Here is a 25869-nt window from a genome sequence, read left to right as displayed (position 1 = left end):
AGTTCGAAGTAACACTGATATCTCAGGTGGGTGTTCTGAAAATAATGTCTAAGGAACCACAGGCTACTTGTTTTTGACTTATGAGTCAAGGCTTAATTCAGAACATTTTTTTTTTTTTTGAGATGGAGTCTCGCTCTGTCACCAAGCTGGAGTGCAGTGGCTCTATCTTGGCTCACTACAAACTCCGCCTCCCGGATTCAAGCGATTCGCCTGCCTCAATCTCCCAAGTAGCTGGGACTACTGGCATGTGACACCACATCGAGCCAATTTTTAGTAGAGACGCTGTTTTACCATTTTGGTGAGGATGGTCTCATTCTCTTTACCTTGTGATCCTCCCGCTTCACCTTCCCAAAGTGCTGGGATTACAGGCATGCGCCACTGCGCCCGGCCAGAACATTTTTATTAGAAACTCAGTCCCTGTTTTCAAATAGCTTCTGTGCTAAGAGTTGGACATCCCTTTTCTTTTTATGCAATTACCCTCAACACCTCAACCATCAAACTTAAAGGAACAGATCGCAATTAAAGCTTGAAAAAGCAGTTTATCTCAGCTGCTGGCTTATCTAGTTAAAGAATGAAAATATCAATCAAATGAATTACAAAGTATCACATTTAAAAAAAGAGAGAGAATAAATTGGCATGGAGAGAAGGATTGAACCCATCGTGTGTGTGTGTGTGTGTGTGTGTGTGTGTGTGTAAATTACTTGAGGAGTTATGTGAATAAAAGTAGGATTCTTTTGAAGATTGTATACTTTTGATTATTTATTTCTTGCTGGATTAGGAGATTCCTGAAATCTTTCAATCAATCACATTAGAAAATTTTAGTAGAGATAACACAAATTTTAGCAATTAAGAAACATTATTAAAGATGTCTTAAAAATTTTCTCTCTCTATTCTTCGGACCAGATTGGATATTTCATAAAGGTTTGATCTCTTACTAGGTTAAATTTTTTGAAGAGTGATGTCACTTTTCCAAATCCAGAATTTATTTGTTCAGTGTATCATTCAGGGTACAGTAAGTAAAATGGAAACCACACTGGGTATTCAACAGAGACTTCACCATAGGCAGCTGCTTAAACAGGCATTGGTGTGAGGCACTAAGTTACATGGGGGGATTAACTGTAGGTTCTCTAGCATGAGAGAATAGAGAGAAGAGGTTGGTTGTCACCACCCAGAAGTTTGGAGAATGTGCCTCAAAGGGCTGGGGTTCAGGTCTCTGGTAAGAAGGAATCACCCAACCAGCACTGGTGCTTCAGAGCTCAGAGGAGGAGCACTGTGGAGCTGGGCTGAAACCTGAGGAGGTGGTGCTCCCTGGCTGCTGCCAGACCTCAGAGGACATGTACTGAAGCCGTTGGGGGAATGTTGAAAGAAACTAGAGGATGCAACCCACAGCTGCTGTTAAGGCATTGTTGAGTTGACAATGATACAAACAAGTGAAATAGAAAGTAGATTCCTTTTCTCTCCCTGCTTCCCAGGACTCCCTGTTTGCAGAACAGTAACAGGAAAATAGCTGACAAAAGGGATGTGTAATTTACAGAATTCCAGTCCTAGCATCAGCAAGCAGAGTACAGAAGGGTGGGTTTGGAGTTGAGAGACATTAGTGCATCCGCTAAGTGGGATGGACTTGGCTGCATGCAGAGCCGCGTTCTATGCGTGGCCACACCAAAAGTGGCAATGTGGAGCCTACAGCCGCGTTGGAGTAGAGCTGTCCCAGGGTGATCAGCAAGGTCCTTCACCTTTCCTTGGTATTTACTTTTGCCATCTAGACTCCTCTCACATCCTTGTGATCAGATGCAATCGCTATCTACCAACATTTGGAGATCATTGATTTTATTTACAATAGTGCCTCTCTCACTCTTCCATCAATCATTATCATAAAAGGAATCATCCATAATCCTGCGTGTTGTGGTGGGAAGAAAAGGCTAGGATTACCATTCTAGATGTCTTCTTTTTAACTGGTTTTACCAAAAAAGGGCAGAGGACATGCGCATCTGTCCAGGGACTTAGATCAAAGGAAAGACTGAAGCTCTGGGCTGAAACTTCATGATTATGGTGGATTTCATTCATTCTTGCTAGTCACAGGTTGCATGAACAGATGAAACAGAGATGATTAGATTGGTGAAGGAACACTGTTTTCAAGAGAAGGGTCAAGTTGAGAATAGTCTGGACTCTGTGGGCAAATATCTAGTCTGAAAATGCCCTTGGAAATTTTTAAAGCCTTCCAAACCAAATCAGAATGATGAGGTTCTTCTGTTCTCTCATTGTTTTCACTCTGTTAAAGAGAACTGCTCCTTTTCCTATTTCCCTGTCACCAGCTTTGCTCTCCTAGATGATGAAGAAGTGAGTGATCTACTATGCATTATCTACTGATTTATTTTTCATGCACTGTGGTTCATGTTTCCAGTAAACGTTTTCATTTTACAACAAGAAAAATGTAGCCAGTTCCTCAGTAAAATGTTACATGTATATTAGTTGAGCACTTTTGGTTTATTAATGAGTGCAATAATGAAAGTGTGGGTTGTTGAAAAGAATCAATGGGTGTTTTTATTTAAGGCATAGCAGAAATGGTACAATGCTTGTGAATACATCATTGTCGCTGAAGGCCTGACTCGTACAAACTTGCCTCTGATTGGTTTAAATCAAATAGGTCCAAGCACTTCATAAAAATGTCTTTGTCAGCCTGGTTTTGCTTCCAAACCTATTCATCTCTGTCAGTTTTTAATATTAGTACCAGGCTCCTGGCCATAGTCCATTAGTACTATACTTAATTGCTCGTGTTACAGATGATTACCAATATAAAAAGCATTAATGTTTTCCCATCGAAAGGCTGTTGCTATGTAGATGTCTCAAACTCAGCAAAGCTTATGAAATGTGGTTATTCTGGATATTTCTTGCTCAGGATTTATAGATAAAGTTACTGTAGATTTTGATGCAAAAAAAATACCCACCTCATTTGTTTTGAGTGGAACATTTTCTTTCTTGTCTAACTCTTTACTTAAAAGTACCCAGATCACTTTTATTTTTATCAGTAAAGGAACAAAAAGGAAAATGGCTACTTTTATGAAATTCTCTTAGCTGGATTTTCTGGAATAGTAATTCACTTTAAAGGCTTTGTTTTCACATGCAGATTTCTCTCTCTCTCTTTTATTTTTTTAACGTTTTTAAAGTACATGCAGCGGGGAAAAAAATCTTCACTCTGAATGCTAGATTACTGGTTTTAATTTTCCTGAATAAATTACATGGTCTGTTTCTGTGGAGCACATGAAGTTGTTATTAGGGATTTTAAAAGGAGCATTAAAGCAAAAGTACTTTATGATGTGCATTTTTGTGTATTTAGAAAATCAAAATCATAAACAAATGTATTTGTTTGTGAGGGAAATTAGCAATTACTCTTCATCTTCTTGCATATGTAATGCCTAATTTCAAATCCAACCTTTTGCTTTTACCATAAGCATTCCTTGGACAAGACTATCACCCTGCATGGCTGAGGCAGCTTTCTTTGCAGGGACTTAAGGTGAGGTGTACCCAAGCCAGATTGGGCAGAAACTGAGTGATAGCTGGAGCTTCTGCCTTTTTTATTCTGAAGGTGGAAGGCAGAGTGAGGGAGACTTCATGTTTTGAATAAGATATGCATGTGCTTTAAGGTAAGGATCTAAAGAACCCACCTATTCATACCATGGATAAAGATCGGGGAAGGAAAGGTGAGTTACAGCTCTGTTCACATCAGGGACATGATTCCATGTATTCTTGCTCAGTTGGACACCCTGAGAGTTAATAAATACATAGTTCAGAAAGTTACAGGCAGCATCTCAGAACTGTATATTTAAGAGGACCTCTAGCAACTCCCTAGACCAGTGCTACTCCAATGAGATTTTCTACTTGTCCATGAACTGTCTGCTACTAGCCCATGACAAGCTAAGCATAGCAATTGCCGCATTGATACACTTACACTGAAATTTGCCAGAATAACATTATGTTCATTGAAGCTAATAAAAAATTGGGGCTTGTGTTTTGTATGCCTCCTTTTGAATTTCGTTTTTCTAGTAATTCATTTTCATGGTTGTTTACAAAAGCATCCGTCAGTATCAGATGGGAAATTTAGAAAACTGGTCCTTCATCCAGGTCAGTGGGGAAGCTCTGCTCCTACATCATGGCCACAAACTTAGATGTTTATGGAAGCAGATAGCACAGATGAGTGCAGGGGACACAGCTGGTAAGTGTGAAACTGGCATGCACAGCTTGGGCTAGAGAGCCCAAAAGGGCCAGTTGCTCTAGGTGAATGCTGTCTGTGTGCTTCCTGACTATGTTTGTTTTCAAGATATTTTTTTAATGTGAAATAACCTAACTTATAAATGTTGGCTCCTTTATTAATCGTTGTGTTGTTTTTTTTTTTTTTTTTTTTTGAGACAGAGTCTCCTTCTATCCCCCAGCTCACTGCAACCACTGCCTCCCAGATTCAAGCAATTCTCATGCCTCAGCCTCTCAAGTAGCTGGGATTATAGGCGTCTGCCACCACACCTGGCTCATTTTTTGTATTTTTAGTAGAGACGAAGTTTCACCATGTTGGTCAGGCTGGTCTTGAACTCCTGACCTCAGGTGATCCAACCACCTTGGCCTCCCAAAGTGCTGGGATTACAGGTGTGAAACACCACACCCAGCCTAAAAAATACTTTATGTAAGCTACATCAAACATGCCCATGGGTAAAAGATAGCCTCTGGGTGGCTAGGTTCCACGAAGACCGAACTATGCTTGACGCTAGGCTAGCCAGCCTCTGATTCAGTGCCCTGCAGTGGGAGGGCATGGAGGAAGCATCAGGGTTCAAGTCACTCTTATTCTACACACTCTTCCGTGTGCTGAGCAAAACACCCTCTGTGGCTTCCCATTGACCCTGCCTTGCCTTTGGAGGCTGACTCGTTGCGTGTCCACTCCCTTTGCTCTGATCAGCTTCCAGGAGCTTGTCAAAGCTTCTCTTTCGCTTCAGGTCTTCCTGTTCCATTCAGCTAAGCCTCAGAGCACCAGTAATGGATCTTCACCAGCTCAACTTGCTCTCGTGCACACGCCTCCAGTTTGTGTCACTCAGAATTCCCACAGCTACTCCAGGTGTGGCATGTAGTACTTCTTAGAATGCAGGCAGTGTCAGTCTGTCAGAACAGCCTAAGAGTACATTTGAAATGGGCAAGAAGCTCTCTCCTATTGGCCTGTTGCTTTTTCTTGGGTAGGATAGATTTGCCATTTGATTAGCTGCCTTTTTCATTTACTGATGCCCCAGTCTGTGTTTTTGGACACCTGCCACATGTAGCGCACTCTCAGTGGTAATAAGAACATGTGAAGCAAAGAGTTGAGAATTGGCTGGCAAACAATGAGAGGGACCCTTGCCACCACATTCATAGCAGAGATTGGTAAAGGAACAGGACGCTGCTTCCTGTGAGCCCAGGTTCAGCCTCAGAATCCTTCTCAGTGTGGCATCCCCAGGTAGCCACCATGACTCAGAACTGGAAGGTGCCGTGATCCTTGGTTTATCTAATCTATCTCAAGATTTGACTCAAAGGCCATACACACATGGAAGAGAGTTATATCTGTGTTTATAGATGGCATGGTGGCTCATGCCTATAAACACGGCACTTTGGGAGGCTGAGGCAGGCGGATGACTTGAGACCCAGGAGTTCGCTATGTGGTAAAACCCTGTCTCTACTAAACATGGCCAGACATGGTAAAACCCTGTCTCTACTAAAAAATACAACAATTAGCTGGGGGTGCTGGCACATGCCTGTAATCTCAGCTACTCAGGTGGCTGAGGCATGAGAATCACAAGATGAATAACGGGTTGACTGAATACGAGGTACAGAGGTTGCAGTGAACCGAGATCATGCGACTGCACTCTAGCCGAGACTACAGAGTGAGATTCTATCTTAAAAAAAAAAAAAAGCCAGGCACAGTGGCTCACACCTATTATCTCAGCACTTTGGGAGGCCGAGGCAGGTGGTTGGATCACAAGGTCAGGAGATCGAGACTATCCTGGCTAACATGGTGAAACCTTGTCTCTATTAAAAAAAAAAAAAAAATTAGCCAGACATTCGTGCTGGCAAGTGCCTATAATCCCAGCTACTCAGGAGGCTGAGGCAGGAGAATCAGTTGAACCTGGGAGACAGAGGTTGCAGTGAGCCCAGATTGCAACACTGCACTCCAGCCTGGGCAACAAAGTGAAACTCCATGTCAAAAAAAAAAAAAAACTACATCTATAAAAACCAGTTATGTAATTTTAAAAAATGAATTCAACAGGGATCAAAGAAGGAAGAGAGAATTTTCAACTGAAATGAACAAATTTCCCTTTGGAAAATGTATATAGAAAGGTAGGGAATGAGATGGTAAAGGGGGCTATCATAAAAGTCCTAAGGCTGAATTTCCAAGTCACATACCCCAAAGAAGGGTAGTTTAGTTTATCCTTTCAGTGTCTGTGAACTATCACCCTAAGGTGCAGCGGGTAGACTCTGGCCATCCTTGCTCATGGTAAGGTTGCCCAGTCAATGGACTTGCATCTCCTTTGCCAACTGTCTTTCTCATGGCAGCCCTGGCTTGTGGCCCCTATTGGGCTTACTTCTGTAACATGGCCACTCAGCCGTTCTCATCTCCCTAAACCCATAGAAGGCATCCTGGCCCTTATCAACAACCAGCAGCCCAGGAAACTGCAAACAAGTTGCCCAGAGTTAGGCTGACTGAGGCTGTACAGCTTCCCTTCCATCTATATCCCACCAAGCTTGTTCTCACAGGGCTCTGAATCAGGTCAACGCAAATACCCTACACCCAGAGTAGCTTCTTCTTGTCATCTGTAAAGAATTTCTCTCCAAAGGACAGTCAGGTAATTTCATACACAAGAGCCTCATACTTTGTATCACTAGGCATGCCTAAAATGCTCTGATAACTTTCCAGTGCCTGGATATTTCAAGAAACTTTTAAAAAGGAAAACAAAACTCTAGCCAGACCCTGGAGTAGAAAAACTGGTTTCTATTTTTAAAAAAATAAACAACAGCCTTTGAAAAAAAAATCTATTTAAAAATTCTTAAGTTTGCCTCTAAATGCAAGTTGTAATTAATAGAAGTTAGAGTTTACACTGTTCAGTGTAAAAACACCCTCAGGCACAAACTAATCAAGTGTGTATGTCATGCTATAAACTACAGCGAGTTCTTTGTTTGACCCTCCCCCAAAAAGCTTGCCGAACAGCGGGTTTTCCTTGTCGAGCTCCTTTATTGTCTCACTTTTGTTTTCCTCCTGCTTCCCTCCCCACACCCCATCCCACCCTTTGAACCTAACTATAGTATTTTTAAAATCTTGCAGGTCCCATGTTTTATTGATAGTTTACATCAAGCATGAATTTAAATTTGGGAACAGATTAGGTATCTTAGGCCTTTTCTTTTTGATAAATAACAAAAGGTTTCTACTTATGATTTTCTGTCCTCAGGGGCTTTATCATTAAGATTAAATAACTGTACTCTCAAGCATGCCACTGCACAGACATCTTTTCAATTACGTGAGTAACAGATGCCTTCACAAAGGAGCTATTGAAAATTCAGAAAACATGTTTCCAAAAAAGAAAGGGGAAAAAAAAGTATCATATGACAGAAGAATATAATTGTTTACCATTAAAGTATATTCTTAACTCTTCCACTGAAAACCTCTTGGAACATTTTGTTTTTGTACAAGTTATTACAAAGTTTGACCAAAATAATAAATGTTGTGGGAGAATTGTTGAACATTTCAGAAGCTTTGGAACCAGTAGGATCTAACATGCATGGGGCTTAAATGCAATTGTTATTTGCCTGTTTTTACATTTTGACACTGCCGCCATCATTTGTGGGGTGCACATCACATTGAAAACACTATTGTGTTGGCTGGGCACAGTGACCTACACCTGTAATCCCAGCACTTTGGGAGGCCAAGGTGGGTGGGTTGCTTGTGCCAGGAATTTGAGATCTGCCTGAACAACATGGTGCTACCCCATCACTACTAAAAACAGAAGAAATTAGCCAGGTGCGGTGGCGCACACCTGTAGTCCCATCTATGCAGGAGGTTGAGGTGGGAGGATCATCTGAGTCTAGGAAGTCAAGGCTTCAATAAGCTGTGACTGCATGAGAACTTGTCTGAAAACAAAACAGTATTGTGTTTATTATTCTTGAAATAATGTTTATCTGCCCTTGAAATGAATCCATACAACTCAACTCTGAAGTCATTGTTTTGTTTTGTTTTTTACATTGAGAAGAGTAATTGCTGCAGTCGTTGCTGGCTGGCATTGTAGAGGGCTAGGCGCCATGCATGGCCTGTGTTCACTGTTACAAGGATGCATATTAATCCCTGGGACATAGTGTCAGCCTTCCTTAAGTCCATTCCAACTTTCTTCAATGTGGTTGTCATTTGAAAGGCATGAGAATAGCATCAGTCTAGACGCTCTGAAATGTGGAATGGAGACACCATAGAAAGCCTCCAAGGAGCTTTATTAGGGAGACTGTGGGAAGCTTGGGCCTGGTAAGATTAAGTCCTAGAGGCTAGAATTCATGGAGGATATGATTCTCAAATTTCTCTTACCATCCAATATTAACTTGGGTATGAGCCAACTAGTATCACTGCCTTTTGAAGAGCTATGACATGTTTATTGTAACATATTGTGAGAGCAGTGTGCCCAGTGCCCAACTCAAAGGGCTTCTTCTGACATAGGAGGTTGATCCTTTGTAGTATGGCCATGTATATGTTTTATAGGTCTGTTGCCTCTGAGAAAAGGAGAATGCTCACCCCAGTTTCTCAGGTAACTCTTTAGGAACTAGGAATTCACTTAACCCAGGCAGGAGTGATCATTTTAGTATCTCCTCTGTGTAGGTACGTCTCCGTGTTGATATGCCTGTGTATGAAGATGCACAGCTACCTTGTTGGGATGAAGATAGCTGGATTAGCAGAGGCAGGCAGTTCTGTGGTTGAACTCAAATTTTGACACTAACTAGCTTTAGTGCTGAACCTCAGTTTTGTCATCCATAAAATGATAAAATAACCTATCTATAGATACTTCCTTTTATAATGGTTGAAGTTAAAGCTTGCAGAGTACCCAGTATTAATAGGACCGTAATGCATGATAGTTAATATGGTAATGCCACATCAGTATATATGAATGACCTGGAGTTTCTCTACCTTCCCTCCTTGCTTCTAACGCAGTCCCCTGAAATCCATGTAACTCCAGTTCAGGAAAGCTGTCATCCTTATCCTTGAGATGACTCTCTTACACTGACAAACCTTTATGGGAGCCAGGCCACCACCTGGTTGTGTCCAGTACCATGTGCTTTTCTTTCTTCTCTTCATTTAGGGTCACACACACTCTGGGACCATGGAGGGGGAGGTATCAGTATTATCAGTGGGCCTAGGAAACACCTCTCCCACCACTTCCACGGGCAAATGGAGAGAGCACTGAAGCCTTCAAAAAGTTTTCTTGTCTATTTGCTGCCCATTGAGTAGGTTATGAAGTCCCTGTGAGCAGATCGAGACCTTTTGTGGTGACAAATGGTTATATTTCATCATTGTTAATAGCGGACTCCATACCTTTTGGGGGCCTTAGCATAGAATACAGATGATGCCAGTTATACCTACTTCATTTTTAAAGTATGTAGGGCAGTTTGCCTTTGGTAGCTCTTGGGCAAGCTGAGTCTTTGCACATTTGTGTACTTGGCTGTTAGTTTGGTTCCCTACCCCCAGAAATTCTTCCACTTTTATTGTCATGGTCTAGCGCCTGAGAGGTGAACAATATGTAAGATTAGAAAAACTCTGTATGCTTATTGGAACCATAGCAAGCATGTGTACCTCATCTTCAGAAAGGAAAAATATACCTTCTGTTGGCTCCATACTTGGTGATTTCTTCCCATACTTCACAGTGATGTTATATTTTCAATTTCTGGCTGCAAAGGGAAATGTCTGGCCAAGCCGTAGAAATTTATCAAGCCTGGAATCAACTCAGAGGTGTAATGACTCCATTTGGGGTGAGATCAGGTCTGAAGTCCCAGTTGAACCAATATGTCATTTCATTGTTACTACAAAAAGGCCTAATAGTATTAGAATAGTAGTGGCTTGTGTTTTTGGTGGTTTTTTTTTGAGACAGTCTCACTCTGTCACCCAGGCTGGAGTGCTGTGGCACAATCTCAGCTCACTTCAACCTCTGCCACTGGGGTTCAAGTGATTTTCCTGCCTCAGCCTCCTGAGTGGCTGGGATTACAGGCACGCACCACCACACCCGGGTAATTATTGTATTTTTAGTAGAAATGAGCTGGTCTTGAACTCCTGACCCCAAGTGATCCTCCTTCCTTGGCCTGCCTAAGTGCTGGGATTATAGGTGTGAGCCACTGTACCTGGCCATAGCAGCATCATTGAACTTACATGCACCAATGTTATTTCCCTCTGCCCCTAAAATATTCTGCTCCAAGGACACCAGCAAACCTTCAAGTCTGGAATTTCTCACTGATTTGATACCATAAAAGTGCCTGTGTAGTAACTGGTGTGACTTTGGGATTCAAATACAACCCTAAAGGTTTACCCCTTCTTGCCCCAACTCTCTGGATTGAATCAATTCCCGACATTATTATAATATCATTTTTCAAGCTCTGTAAATAGATGGATTCTCATTTTTCCTATTAAGCACTGTTTGCTAATATTTTGGCCCAAAAGTTCACTCATTCCATGCAAGCATTAATCAATACAGGAGACATTAGTGGTTACTTGTTCAGATGAGGTTTGACATTATTTTTCCTCTGCTCTGAGGCAGGGAGGGGACTGTTATATAACAAAGATGAAGGGTCTTTTCTTCTTTTATACAAAATGCAAATGATGAGGACATGTGTGATATACACTTCTCTAATGCAGGCTGCTGCTTTTTGTTGAGAAAGAGAGGCAAGGCCCTGGAGGATTTTAGACTTTGTAAATATAAAACTATCTGCCTTAGTGTTTAAAAAAAATAATAAGAGGGAGAAAGAGTTGGCAGGTTGCCAGATTACTTACATTACAGTAATAGATTTGCTGACCCCTGACTTCTGCTGTAGAGAAATGTATTGAATTTTTCATAATATCGGATGAGGCAGATCTAAAAACCTAGTATACTGAGCACCATTATTTAACTTGAGATTTAGCAAAGCCGAAATCTTTTCAAACCAGCAATTTCATGTATGATGATAATTTAGTGGCTCAGATGCTAATAAATCAAGGTTATAATGCCATTGATTTGTTAATTTTAACTTGGGTTGATTTTAAGTCGTCTTTATTTTTTTCTTAAGAAAAGAAGAATGAGGAGAAAAAAAAAATCTCGCTTTTCACAGTGACTGAATTTAATAAGAATCTCCGTGATAGCAAAAGGCCCCCCTACTGTTTCTGCTTTGGGGTGGAAAATGTTATTCTTGTATTATTCCTAGGGAAAAATAAAATCTCATGCTGCTACAAATCTTATGCCTATGGAAAGATGTTATTTTTTAATACATAATGGCTTACCTATTTCAGATCCATTAATGGCATCGTAAATAAGCATTTTGCTAATCTGAAATGTGAAATCTGGATAGTAATAAAGGCCCATTTATCTGTCCAGCTTTCAATCCCCAGACTAGATGTAGATCAGGAGGGGAAAAATCTCTCTGAATTTTCTAATGAATATTTTCCTTCTCTTCCCCATTACTCCCACCCACCCAAAGCCCAGCCCCCATTCTTAGAGTTGCAGTCCTTTGAAAATACTTCTCCTGTGTAATAAATTCTTGGGGGCTGGAGTGAATGTTTGCTTTTATCTGTACAGTTTAGAAACTGATTAAATCTTTGCTCTGCTATAAATATTTGAGAAATTATCATCTTCAAAGCACAGGCATGGTCCATTTTCCTAAATTCTTTATATAATACAAACCTACTCAGCTTTCTACATCGAACAATGTTGACCTAATCTAAGGCTAACCTGTTTTTAATGGTACCACATGTACGTTGAATGTTTAAATGTTCAGGAACCTATAATAGCTTTCGTCCTTTTGTACTGTAAAAACTTCTAATAATCAAATGATAAGATCATATCCTGTGGGGTAATTGTATTGTACCATGACAGAATAACTGAAAAAACATTCAGTGAAAATTGCACCAAACGGAAATCACTATATGAAGCAGCTATTGTGTGCCCTGTGAGACTGTGCCCTGTTCTTCAAAGCTTAGCTGGTCATATTTCTACTTGCTTCCTTTTAGCTTCTGCCTTGTTTTATTTTAGGAGCCTTTTTTCCCCCAAGCCACTATAATTATCTTTCAATGATTTAGAAGGGGAAAAAAACACTCAGTTGACCTTTACACACACAGTTTCACACTCACACACTCTCATATACTCTCTGGAAGCCTTAAACAAGCAGGCCTTGTGTTTGGATTCAGTTTTACCTTAGTCATGCCTCTTTCCAGATACAAGAAACATTTAATTCCAGATTTCCTGCTTCTGGCTTTAGGCCTTTGACCAGCAAACTGAAATGTATTTTTTACTGCTGTCAGCTAGCCAGCTGCTGAGTTGAGTGAAGGAGAGGAAAAAATAAATAAATAAAATGAAAAAAAAAAAAAGGAACTGAAATGAAAATGGTGCCCTGCTTTGTGAACTTGCAAAATTAGAAAAGGAAATTAAAGTCTCCTTAGCACCCATCTAGAGAGCCAGATTGGCCCAAGGCTCTCAGAACCCAGAGTGAGGGGTCCTGGGGGTCCCTGGGGTGTCTCTCCCACCCAATTCTCTGCTTTCCCTCCTTCCCCTCCCCACACTCAGAGGTAATGCTGTCATTCTTCTCAGTAAAGAGGGTCCCCCATGGTGTCACCATCTCCATCAGAAAATGAAGTTGGGGGAAGGGTGGTACCAGCAATTGCAATCATTGGAATACCCAGACTTCACTGCTCTTTGAGTTCCCATGGCAACAAAACAAAAGTAAAACAAACCTATCTGTCCCAACAATAAAATACGTTTTCATTAAAGTCAATTTAAAATATCTTTCCCTTTTAAAATATTCAATACATTTTGCTCCCAGACAAAATTCCCCAATCTGCCAATACTGAAGAGGATAAAGTCCCTGGCAGAACCAGGCAGAAAAAAAGGAATTGAGGGGAACGCTGGGGACTTTACAGATGAGACAGAATAAATTCAAGTATGAACAGGATTGCTTTTTTCTCTTTTTCTGCTTAGTTATGCTTTTTATTATATAAACATTAACTGTAATATTACAGTGGGAAGCAGGTATTTGGCAGCCATATATTATTTTAGTAAGTCTACATAGGGAGGGCAGTTTCCAGTTTTAGCAGCTGTAACATGTTTAAACTCAGTTTGTAATGGGATCTGAAGATAACTATTCCCCATGGGCTGTGTTGATCTTCATGGCTGGCCAACTGCCAGATGTAGGGCTCCAAAGTATTATTCACGCCTCCTTGTTCATACCTTGTCCAAGCATGCTGAGTAAATGAATTTTGTTTCTAATATGCTATAAGTTGGGATCTGATTTTCCCATAATATTATTGGTATTTTATTAAAGAGCAAAATATTAGGATCACAAATGTCCCCACATCTATACTCTCAAACCTGAATAATAGCGTATGGTTAAGCAGTTGAGATCCAAATAACATGCATAGAAACACCTTTTAGGAGGGCAAACCAATATCCAGACAAAGGAAGTTTTTGCCTGGGAATCTTAGTTTAAAAATAATGAGGATCCCCAATATTTGAACAGATTTATGATGTTTATAAGCCAAGTACATTTTCTTCATTGAGTCAACTTGTCTTATTTAAAACAAATTATGTTTGCTGTATTAAAGTTCATATTTTTAAGGCTGAGTCTTATATTAATCCTACAGTGAGTCATTAATCATACCAAATGCATTATAAAAACTTTAATCACTGAAGTTGAAACTGAGATTGTAATGCAATCCATCCCTTTTAATTACATCAGCTGTTTTTCCCTTTCAGATAAAGTGCTATGTCGCAAAGGGAAAACAGCTTAAAACTAGAGCTGTTTGATGTTTCTCTTTTTAGAGCAATTCTATGTACTTTGTTTAAAAAGTTATATAATTAAAAAGCTTGAAATTTTCAGCCCTCTGGTTTTTGTGGCTTGCATAGTCTGTCTGCCTTCCTTCTCACTGGGGCTTTTACTTTGCACCCTAAAACAGAGCTCTCAGCGGAGGCCCCTTCCCCACTCAGAGCTGTGGGGTAAGACAGTTGTCTCTTGGCCACACTGTGCTTGCCTCTCATTGACCTTTTTGTCTTAGATATTTCATCTGTATTTCAACATGAATGAAAATAAAATATTTTCGGATGGGCAGAACTAAGTTCAAATCTCACCTATAACAAATGGATGCCTCTGAGGCAAATTGTTTAAACTTTTTAGGTCTCAATTGCCTCAGAGAATGTTAAAAAGAGAATAATATATTGTGGGGTTTATAAGAAATAATTTTTAAATGTACCTGGCACATGCTAGTACCCGCTGGAGTATAAGCTTCATGAGCTCAGAGGCTTTGAGTGTTTGGTTCACGGCTGTGTCTCAATGCCTAGAACACTGCCTGTAGTATGTGCTCAATACACAGCTTTGATGGACTGGTAAAGCAGCTAGCATCATTGTTGTGATTTTGTCGACACTTAGCCAGGTTCCATGGGGAGTGATGAAGATATTGTTAATGTTGGATGTTTCCATTGGTATCTTGGTATATAGACCCACAAAACTAAAAAGAGGTCTTGCCAAGAAGTATTAAATTACGAGGTACTGATCTGACCAAGGAAACAGGGCACTAAAGTGTGGAGTAGGTTTATAGAAGTACAGCAGTGTCATTGGAGATGAAGTCATTTAATAAGTTGCTTATATTGAGAAAAGAAAGTAAACCCCTGAAGCATTGATGCTACTGGAATTACTCAGCTGTCCGATTATCTCTTCTGTTATCCTTTTAGATTAATCCTACCATATGAAAGGTTTATTAAAGGAGAAGAAGATAAGCCCCTGCCTCCAATCAAACCTCGGAAACAGGAGAACAATTCACAGGAAAATGAGAATAAAACAAAAGTATCTGGAACCAAACGCATCAAACATGAAATACCTAAAAGCAAGAAAGAAAAAGAAAATGCCCCAAGGCCCCAGGATGCAGTAGAGGTGAGTTGCTTTGCTCCACATAAATACCTCTGGAGGACATGTCCTGCCTCGAGGTCCTTCTGGAGCCCTGAGCTGGAGCCCAGGAATTCAAGATGAGCCTGGGCAACATGGCAAAACCCAATCTCTACAAAAAAATACAAATATTAGTCAGGTGTGGTTGTGGACACCTGTGGCCCCAGCTACTCGGGAGGCTGAGGTGGGAGGATAACCTGAGCCCTGGAAGGTAAAGGTTGCAGTGAGCCGTGATTACACCACTGCACTCCTGCCTGGATGAGAGAGTGAGACCCTGTCTCAAAAAAAATGCTTTGGGGGTCTAGGAAAGAGGGATGTTGGAATCACTGTGCTGTATCTGCAAGACTCTCCTGAAAACTTGAGAGATATGTTTGTCTTCCATAATTGATCTTTGTACAACAGCCTTGGGTTGAGATCAATTTAGAAAAATCTTAAGTGCATATTATTTTTTTTCTTTTGAGATGGAGTTTCGCTCTTGTTACCCAGGCTGGAGTGCAATGGCGCGATCTCGGCTCACCACAGTCTCTGCCTCCTGGGTTCGGGCAATTCTCCTGCCTCAGCCTCCCGAGCAGCTGGGATTACAGGCACGCACCACCGTGCCCAGCTAATTTTTTGTAATTTTAGTAGAGATAGGGTTTCACCATGTTGACCAGGATGGTCTTGATCTGTTGACCTCGTGATCCACCCGCCTTGGCCTCCCAAAGTGCTGGGATTACAGGCTTGAGCCACCGCACCCAGCCAAGTGCATATTATTTATAGGGGAATTTTGAAATGGTTCCTCTGAAACCATTATTATTTTTCATATTAACAGGTAGTTTCTGAACCTTTTAAAACAAGCCCCAGTTACCCACAGCCTCCAACAGCTCTTTGGTAGAAGGCCATTGCCACCAGCATACAGCCAGTAATGTAGGCTGATCTGGGCTCTGTTTCAACATGAATAATAAAAAACCTTGCTGCCCATTAAAACAACAACAACAACAACAACAACAAACCAACTTAGCAGCCACATTTGGAGACAGCATGTTCTAGGATACAACCCCAGAGGGAATTTTGGTGCTGATATTAAATACCCCCTACAAAATCAGGTTTATAATGAACACATAAGAGGCTCTGTAATTAAACACTGGTTTAAATTCCACATGTACAACCTGCACCAACCTCCCATCTAGACATCAACTTACCCAACTGACTGTTACATAACAAGATAGTATTGACACCAAGAAGAGAAATTTGTGGGGTTTTTTGTTTTTATTAAGTTTCGTAATTATTTTAAGCTCTAGTAACCAAAAAGGAGAAGGAGGAAGATGATGCAGATTTCTTTCCTCTTTTTTTTGAGATGGAGTCTCTGTTACCCAGGCTGGATGCAGTGGTGCTGTCTCGGCTCACTGTAACCTCTATCTCCCAAGTTTAAGTGATTCTCCTGCCTCAGCCTCCCGAGTAGCTAGAACCACAGGCATGCGCCACCATGCCTGATTAATTTTTTTGTATTTTTAGTAGAGACGGTTTCACGATGTTGATCAGGCTTGTCTTGAATTCCTGACCTCAAATGATCTACCTGCCTCAGCCTCCCAACATGCTGGGATTACAGGCATGAGCCATCATCCCTGGCCAGATGATGCAGATTTCTAAACATCTGCAAGCTTGCAACATAAATGGTCAAAAGCAAGGAAATTCTAAGGGCATGCTTACATTCCATCTTTCCTTTATACTTTTGGCCTAGTGATTTATTATAGGGTTTCAGATGAATGCGTTCTATTAGCTGTCATATGTACACAAAGCACCAGGGGACAAACTGAGGACCAAGGGGACAGCTGACCCTTGAATGTCTCCACTTTGGGAATTAAGTTTGAAATGGTTGGTTTGTGAATGGTAGGAGCAATTGTTAGCCTATGCATTGAGCCTATCAGCTTGGGAGATGACCGTTCCCAAGAGTGTAGCCTTACTCCCTTTAGTCCATAGAAACCTTTAAAACTGTTAGGCTGTCCGCTTTCTGTAGGCTCTAATTGTGTCTCAAGTTTCAAAGGTTGTCATGATGAGGTTATCTAAACCTCATGGAGTCTTCACCCTCTCCAAGGCTGACCTTATAATACGAATCTCTTCCCACCTCCAACATAGAATCATATGTTATTAGCCATGTATATTTTTTCTCACTGACTCTATTTGGGGTTGTTGGTTTGGATTTTATTGTTGTCGTTGTTTTTACTTGTTGGTGTTTTCAATATGAAGCAGTGAACTCAATGGAGCTAGAAAGGGTAATAAACTCCCTCTGGTTAAATGCACTATATTCAGGTGATGGGACTGCAAGTTGCATGGTGGGAAGGTAACATTTAACATACTAAACAGTTAATAAAATGCTCTCCTAGAAAAAGAGTCCTTTACATTTTTCTGCCTAGCTTTCAAAAACTTCCTAAACCTGTTTTACAACCCGAAGCATGGGACTCCAATATAACTGCCGGTCTACATCATAGAAACTCAGTGGGACTGAGTATCCCTCATCGTCCTGTGTCAAACTGTAGTCTCATAAGAAACTAACAATTGAATGCAATTTGCCATTTTCCCTTGCCATACTCATATTTCTGTATTTTTATGTCATGTATAAGCTCAAGAGACCAATGATGATTATTAATGTAGAACAAGTAATGATATTTGTACTGGAAAAGGCAGCTATTCATACGAAAAAAGAAAAAGAAATGATGATAAGCAAAGACTCTTAGGTATAACACATCCCTAAAATTCAAGGATTTTTAAGGGGATTTGAGGAAAAATATGAAATGGGTGTGATTTCTTAAAATTTTCATTCCCATGTATTCTTAAAACAGCAGCCTCAATCTTACCCAAAGATGCTAATGTGGCGGATACTTTTTCCTTTCTTTTTTTTTTCTTTGACAGAGTTTCACTCTTGCTGCCCAGGCTAGAGTGCAGTGGCGCAATCTCAGCTCACTGCAACCTTCACCTCCTGGGTTCAAGCAATTCTCCTGCCTCATTCTCCCAAGAAGCTGGTATTACTGACATCTGCCACCATGCCCAGATAATCTTTATGTTTTTAGCAGAGGCAGGGTTTCACCATGTTAACCAGGCTGGGATTACGGGCACCCGCCACCATGCCCAGCTAATTTTTGTATTTTTAGTAGAGACAGGGTTTCACCATGTTGACCAGGTTGGTCTTGAACCCCTGACCTCAGGTGATCTGCTGCCTCAGCCTCCTTAAGTGCTGGGATTACAAGCACTTCTTTTCTTAACAGAGAAGAACAAAGTTCAAGGGATGAGATGGAAGTAGGATGGGAAAAGACCAACTCAATACAACTGTTTTGTGACGCTGTGCTAAGACATGTTAGGGCAGAATGACAGCAGTTTTGAAAGGGCTTGTCAGTCAGCTGGGTCACAGATGGAAAGTTAAAATGACCTTTTAAGGTCAAAGTTTACATGGCTACATAATGCAGTAAATGCGTTGAATTGGTACCCACAACTTTTGTCAGTAGGGTCACATAAGGAGCATCTATCTCACTGACTATAATTTATTTCATTGAACAGCAAAGCTCTATTTGTGGTAGCACCGATTGTCTGAATTTTGACAACTTCATTTTGGGCTTTAATAGAAACATAGTTTGCTGTAACCTAGAAAGACTTAGTCTTTTCTGTCCCTCAGGTAGACAGGCTGCCAAGAAATCTTCATACTTTGTCAGTATTTTAGCATCATCTGCATGTCTGTCATCTGGCCCTGGGTAGAAATTATTAACACTTATGCATTACTAACTTCAGTATTGAATTCACTTCAGCATCGTATTGAATACACTGGCAAGGGATTTGCTGTGTTAAAGAAAAGCAAGGAGTTGCAGTAGGTTCGTTGTTTGTTGTTGACATGGGTTGGTTGGATTTTTGAAAGAGAAATGCTTGAAAAAAAAATCTTTCTCAGGAGTATCATAAAACACAACATGTAATTTAAAACCCATTTGGATAATTGACTGAATTGACAAGAAGACAACCTTAGAATTAAACTATCTATTAGAATCAGGGAGTGATATGATTGTATACCATCAGTACATAACACTTTGCTGTTTTGATAGGTGTCTCATAAGGGACTGAAGCAAATATACATATTTCCCCTAATGGTTCTGTAATTTAGATTTCTTTGTTTAGAGCCATGATTGGAGAGTAATAAAGCTTAACAGAAACTTCATGAGCTGATTGACAAGCCTGTTTTCAAGTAAAACTGCTATGTGGAATATTTTATTTCATAGCGAAACGTGTCAGTGTATTTGGTTTTCTTCTGACTGTCTTTTCAAATATGTTATCAGGTTTCATCAGAGCAAGAAAAAGAACAAGAGACTTTAAGCCAGAAAAGCATCCCTGAGCCTCTCCCAGCAGCAGACATGAAGAAAAAAATTGAAGGGTATCAGGAATTTTCAGCAAAGCCCTTGGCATCCAGAGTAGACCCAGAGAAGGACAATGAAACAGACCGAGGTTCCAACAGTGAGAAGGTGGCAGAGGAGGCGGGAGAGAAGGGGCCCACACCTCCACTCCCAAGTGCTCCTCTGGCCCCAGAAAAAGATCCAACCTTGGTCCCTGGGGCCAGCAAACAGCCACTCACCTCTCCCAGTGCCCTGGTGGACTCAAAACAAGAATCTAAACCCTGCTGTTTTACAGAGAGTTCTGAAAATGAACTCCAAGAAGCATCCTTCCCCAGTTTCCCCACCACACAGCCACCACTGGCAAACCAGAACGACATGGAGGATGACAAACTGCCCGCCATGGCAGATTACATCGCCAACTGCACTGTGAAGGTGGACCAGTTGGGCAGTGAGGACATCCACAATGCGCTCAAGCAGACCCCAAAGGTCCTTGTGGTCCAGTCATTTGACATGTTCAAAGACAAAGATCTGACGGGGCCCATGAATGAGAACCATGGACTGAATTATACACCCCTGCTCTACTCCAGGGGCAACCCAGGCATCATGTCCCCACTGGCCAAGAAAAAGCTTTTGTCCCAAGTAAGTGGGGCCAGCCTCTCCAACAGCTACCCCTATGGCTCCCCACCCCCGTTGATCAGCAAAAAGAAACTGATTGCTAGGGATGACTTGTGTTCCAGTTTGTCCCAGGCCCACCATGGCCAAAGCACTGACCATATGGCGGTCAGCCGGCCGTCAGTGATTCAGCACGTCCAGAGTTTCAAAAGCAAGCCCTCAGAAGAAAGAAAGACCATCAACGACATCTTTAAGCACGAGAAACTGAGTCGATCAGATCCCCACCGCTGCAGCTTCTCCAAACACCACCTTAACCCCCTTGCTGACTCCTACGTCCTGAAGCAAGAAATTCAGGAGGGCAAGGATAAACTCTTAGAGAAAAGGGCCCTCCCCCATTCCCACATGCCTAGCTTCCTGGCAGACTTCTACTCGTCCCCTCATCTCCATAGCCTCTACAGACATACTGAGCACCATCTTCATAATGAACAGACATCCAAATACCCATCCAGGGACATGTACAGGGAATCGGAAAACAGTTCTTTTCCTTCCCACAGACACCAAGAAAAGCTCCATGTAAATTATCTTACGTCCCTGCACCTGCAAGACAAAAAGTCAGCGGTAGCAGAATCTGCCACAGATGATCAGCCTACAGATCTGAGCCTTCCCAAGAACCCGCACAAACCTACCGGCAAGGTCCTGGGCCTGGCTCACTCAGCCACAGGGCACCAGGAGAGCAAAGGCGTCTCCCAGTTCCAAGTCTTAGGTAGCCAGAGTCGAGACTGTCACCCCAAAGCCTGTCGGGTATCACCCATGACCATGTCGGGCCCTAAAAAATACCCTGAATCAATTTCAAGATCAGGAAAAACTCACCATGTGAGACTGGAGAATTTCAGGAAGATGGAAGGCATGGTCCACCCAATCCTGCACCGGAAAATGAGTCCACAGAACATTGGGGCAGCGCGGCCGATCAAGCGCAGCCTGGAGGATTTGGACCTTGTGATTGCAGGGAAAAAGGCCCGGGCAGTGTCTCCCCTAGACCCATCCAAGGAGGTCTCTGGGAAGGAGAAGGCCTCCGAGCAGGAGAGTGAAGGCAGCAAGGCAGCGCACAGTGGGCATTCCGGGGGCGGATCAGAAGGCCACAAGCTTCCCCTCTCCTCCCCTATCTTCCCAGGTCTGTATTCCGGAAGCCTGTGTAACTCGGGCCTCAACTCCAGGCTCCCGGCTGGGTATTCTCATTCTCTGCAGTACTTGAAAAACCAGACTGTGCTTTCTCCACTCATGCAGCCCCTGGCTTTCCACTCGCTTGTGATGCAAAGAGGAATTTTTACATCGCCGACAAATTCTCAGCAGCTGTACAGACACTTGGCTGCGGCTACACCTGTAGGAAGTTCGTATGGGGACCTTTTGCATAACAGCATTTACCCTTTAGCTGCTATAAATCCTCAAGCTGCCTTTCCATCTTCCCAGCTGTCATCCGTGCACCCCAGTACAAAACTGTAGGCTCAGTTCTGCCCAGCAGTCCAAAGCGGCATGGCCAACAGAGCTTCACTCCTTACCCAGGCGGGCTGGCTTATAGAGTTAGAAGTCAGTATTTCTTCTAATCTGGGGCTATGATCAGTCCCAGCTGTAGGGGCCCAGAGGGGAGGTGAACATGCCTGATTTTTGTGGGACAACTCCAGCCTTGGCTGGTCAGTATTGACTCCCTTCCAACACAGATGCACAGGCACCTCCAGATCATTCATTTCGCATGTGGGCCTTGTAAAGGGATTTGTGAATATCTAGGAAAAACTTTAGAGGACCCCATCTGAGTTTGGATGGTCAGGAAACAATCTGGGCAAAAAAGGGGCAGGCATTTCAAAGGAAGGGGCAAGGAAGACTGGCAAACAGATGCCAAGGGATGCCCCTTTTTCATAAAACTCTCCAAGTTTCAATCAATGCAATGTATAGTGAAACTTCAATAGATCTTTCATTTTGACACTATTAAACAATCCAGAGAAGTAAACACTGTTAAATTGACTGTATATCTTTGCTTCATAAAACTACCCGTATCACTGTTTGCTCACCTAATTTATATACAGGTAGTTCCATTTTCTCCTTTCTCATCCGTTTTTTTTAATTAAACAGTATCGCTTTTGTTTGCAGGTCTTTTTGTTTTTGTTTTTGTTTTGTTTTCAAGGCTGACTGACTGTCCTAGTTATTGATGTGTGTTTGTAATTTTTCCACATCTTATTTTGAGCAGCTTTGGGTGGTAAAGTTATTGTTTACAAATTGAAGCAACTGATTCTAGTGGAACAAATGAAAAAGAAACAGTCAAGCACAAAATAGTGCAAAGAACGTTCCTCTGTAGATCCGCAACTTCAGATTTTGTTCCTCATAAATGGCATAGTTGAAAGAGCTTATACACTGCTTGCCCAGCCAAATGCTTTGCTTTGAAGTATTGGGTTCTGTGAAAATATTGAGCATTGTACTTACCTTATCTAGGCTGTGAAACTGTCCTACATACCAGAGGAATCATGAAAACAAAAACCTCACTGGCAGCAAGCTGCCGAATAACAACAGAGTCTAGAGGACATATTTGTGGGCTGCACAGATATTTTAGGAATTTCAGAAATTAGAACAGGAGCCAAAATGATTTACATTCGCGTTGGCACCGATTCCTTTAAATGGTCTGAGAAAGGGGGTTGGGAAGAGGATGGAGCTCAATTGGCCAGAAGAGGAGCAGCTGCAGTCCTGATAGCTTCTCTAGCTTCGGTCTTTTGAGTAGTAAGCAGTCAAGTTGTTTTCATCGAGTTGGTTTCTTTTCATTCCCAAGAAGAATCTCCCAGGCCACAACTTTGGGGATAGTTGACATACTGGATTATTAGCCTTTTCAAAAGGAAAGTCATTATCTTTGGGTTTACGGGGCATGAGTTTTGTGTGTATACACACATACACACACACACACACACACACACACACACACACACGTAAGGTGGTTTGGGTCATGTTTTTAACCACCTGGCAATACAGTCCACTTTCTGGTTTCTTTTCTTGTTGGAAGTAAATGGTCAAGCTGTTCAGGCAGTGAAAAGATGTGGAGAATGTCCATTGTCATTCTTACCACTTTATTGCATTTGCTACCGAGATGTAACATTAAGGTGGACACATTTTCAAACTGTATTTATTAAAAATCAATAGATACAGAGAGTGGATTTTTCTCCCCAAGTCCCATCCCTGCTGAAGACTGCTTGGATGAACTCCCCAACCCACTGTGCCCCTCCCACAACACTACCAGTAGACTTTAGAACCGTAGTTAACTAAGTCTTTTTACCTCTGAGATATTTAATTCTGGGAAAATTGATGACAATTTTCAACTGCTAAATAGGTAACTTGACTGCAAAATAGTCAAAACTGATAACAATGAAACTGCGGCTCTTACACAAAGCCATGCATGCCGTGCATTTGTATTGAGATGTCTCCATGATATGAAGCCAAATATTCAGTGTAACATACTTAATATCCAAAGGTGGAAACAAAAGAATGTAGAGATCCAGTGTTAAGAGTTCCATTTGCTTCAATTAATTATTTACCTTCCTGTGGAATAATATATATATATATATATTTAATAGAACCATAGATAGACTAGTAGAATTTAGACTATAAATGTGTGAGTGCAGATTATCCTGCTATTGCACAAGCTAGAAGGGGGAAAAAAATCTCAATTCCAGCTGGCAAGATGCTAGCCAGGACACATATAATAAGAAAATTGCACTAGATTGATGGTCACAGAATCGGAGAACATGGAAGAAAAAGAAAACCTCGGTGGCTCTGCAGCAGACATGGGCTAGATCATATGTGGTTTCTATGACTTCGTGTCTCAAAAGAAAGGGGGAGCCATCTGTCCCCAGTGGAGCTCACCTATTTGGAATATGGGGCATTTGTTTTTTCCACTGCAATGATTTCAGTCTGGTTTCATCATGTTGGAATTCGATCACACCATTTTCAAACAATGTTAACATAGTCCAGCTTTTGTTTTTCTCATCTCTTCCGAGAGGAGACTCACTGTTTCTGTCTGAGGAAGCTCATACCCTCGGCAAAACATCAGGACAAATAAAGAGAAATGGGGGTATGCATTCCCAACAGAAGCAGTGTGTTATTTGTTTTAAAACTCTGAACAGAGATCTTGGAAATCGTTCAGAAAGACCATTGAATTCTTCATTGGCTGAGAACAACGTTTTAAAATGTCTTAAATAAGGCTTTGTTTGCATTGTTTGAGTTCAAGGGGCCTTATTATTGAATGGAATTGCACAAGCCTTTCTTTGTGCAATCAAACCATTGTTATTGGTAGTTCTGTAAAGGAAACTGTGGAATCGAATTGGCAGTGGAGTCATAAATCTATTTACTGAGTGTAGCTTCCAAGAAATGTTGCAATTCAAAATGCAGTAAGTCTGTGATTTATTGGAGATTTGGAGATTTTAAATAATATTTTTAAAAAACCTTTCCATGCAACTTCTGGTTTAACGTTTGGCAACTCCACATGAAAAAAAAAAAAGCCCAACCAAGTTTCAGAATTAAGTATTCTTCTAGTAAGTGATTCGAACTTGTAATATTTGCCACAGGACTGACTGATTTATTATTTACTAGCGAGAAGCTCTTAAGTTCACTTGTTTATCAGGGCATATACAGAAGGGTTTGTTAAAACTCGATGTTAACTTTACAACTTTCTGACCTGGTGCATGAATTCTCAAGTACTGTATTTCACTGTGTTGGTGTGTCTGATGGAAATTTTGAGGTGGTCCCACAAAAATATTTTATGTAGTGTGCCTTCAAAGAGAACCGTTTATTTCTCTTCACTTATTGTCCCACAAAGTCACATTTGGTGGTGGTCAGCCAAGTCCCATCTGGTCTAGTTTTACTCTTGTCCCAATTTTAAAGAGAAATGGGAATGAGTTTGCCCTGGTGAGACCCACACCATTGCAATGATTATCTTGAGCACTTAAAAGTCCAGTGTTGGCTGTTAGTGTATTTGATATTCTGCCTGTCTCCTCATGGTTGAAATATGTCTGAAGAATAGCAGCATAATCTCTTGGCTGTTTATACTTTTTTAAACTTTCCTGTGTTGTAAATATTGTATACTTTTGGTGATTCCAGCTATGTAACCTCTATGCTCTGTAAGGTGATTATTTGTATATAGCAACATGGCCCAGTGATATATAGTTTCCCAATGGAGAGGTTATTGAGTAACCTTTGCATTAGTTTAAACACTACCAGAAGAATGCTGAGCCAACTATAAACACTCAATTTTGTATGTTTTCCAAATTGTACTTATTACTGCTTTTGATACTGTATTACGTGCCAATAGTTTCCCAATCACATAGCAGGCAAGAGATATTTTGTACTTTTTGATCCACTGTAATATTTAATAAAAAATGTTACTATCTGTTTCCTTTTGGGTGTGAGTAATCTGTCACTCTTCCTGAGGAGACTTTGGCCTCCCCAGAAGACTTTCCACCCCATGTGTCTAAATCGCATGATAACCAATAATGATAGCAATGTCTGTAGTTCACCAAGGACCTAGTGGGTGCCCAGTTGGCAATGTTATCTCTTATCTCCATAACTTTATGTAAATATGGTTATACCCATTTTTACTTATGAGAAAACGAAAGGGTAGAGAGGTAAATCAACTGGTCCAAGATCACCCAACAGATGGCAGAGTCAGGATTTGCAGCCAGGGCTCTCATCTGTGTACTTCCTTTGTTTACCATCCTCCTCTGCTGGT

At 41.3% G+C, this 25869-nt stretch overlaps 1 protein-coding gene across 7 annotated transcripts in view; it reads left to right on the top strand.

Annotated features, from left to right (window-relative positions):
- The window catches only part of ARID5B (AT-rich interaction domain 5B), a 199357-nt gene extending 173821 nt beyond the window's left edge, over window positions 1–25536 (top strand). For all 7 annotated transcript variants that reach the window (XM_035268289.3, XM_035268288.3, XM_035268287.3 and 4 more), the window contains 2 exons: window positions 14940–15138; window positions 19446–25536. In XM_035268289.3, coding sequence (XP_035124180.1) covers window positions 14940–15138; window positions 19446–21611 — 2365 coding nt within the window. In that variant the 3' untranslated portion in view covers window positions 21612–25536. The remainder of the gene's footprint in view (window positions 1–14939; window positions 15139–19445) is intronic.
- Window positions 25537–25869: the final 333 nt, after the last annotated feature.

The sequence above is a fragment of the Callithrix jacchus genome, chromosome 12 (genome assembly GCF_049354715.1).
Source record: "Callithrix jacchus isolate 240 chromosome 12, calJac240_pri, whole genome shotgun sequence".
Taxonomy (NCBI): domain Eukaryota; kingdom Metazoa; phylum Chordata; class Mammalia; order Primates; family Cebidae; genus Callithrix; species Callithrix jacchus.
The sequence above is the reverse complement of the archived record's forward strand: the minus strand, read 5'-3'. Positions and strand labels throughout refer to the sequence as shown.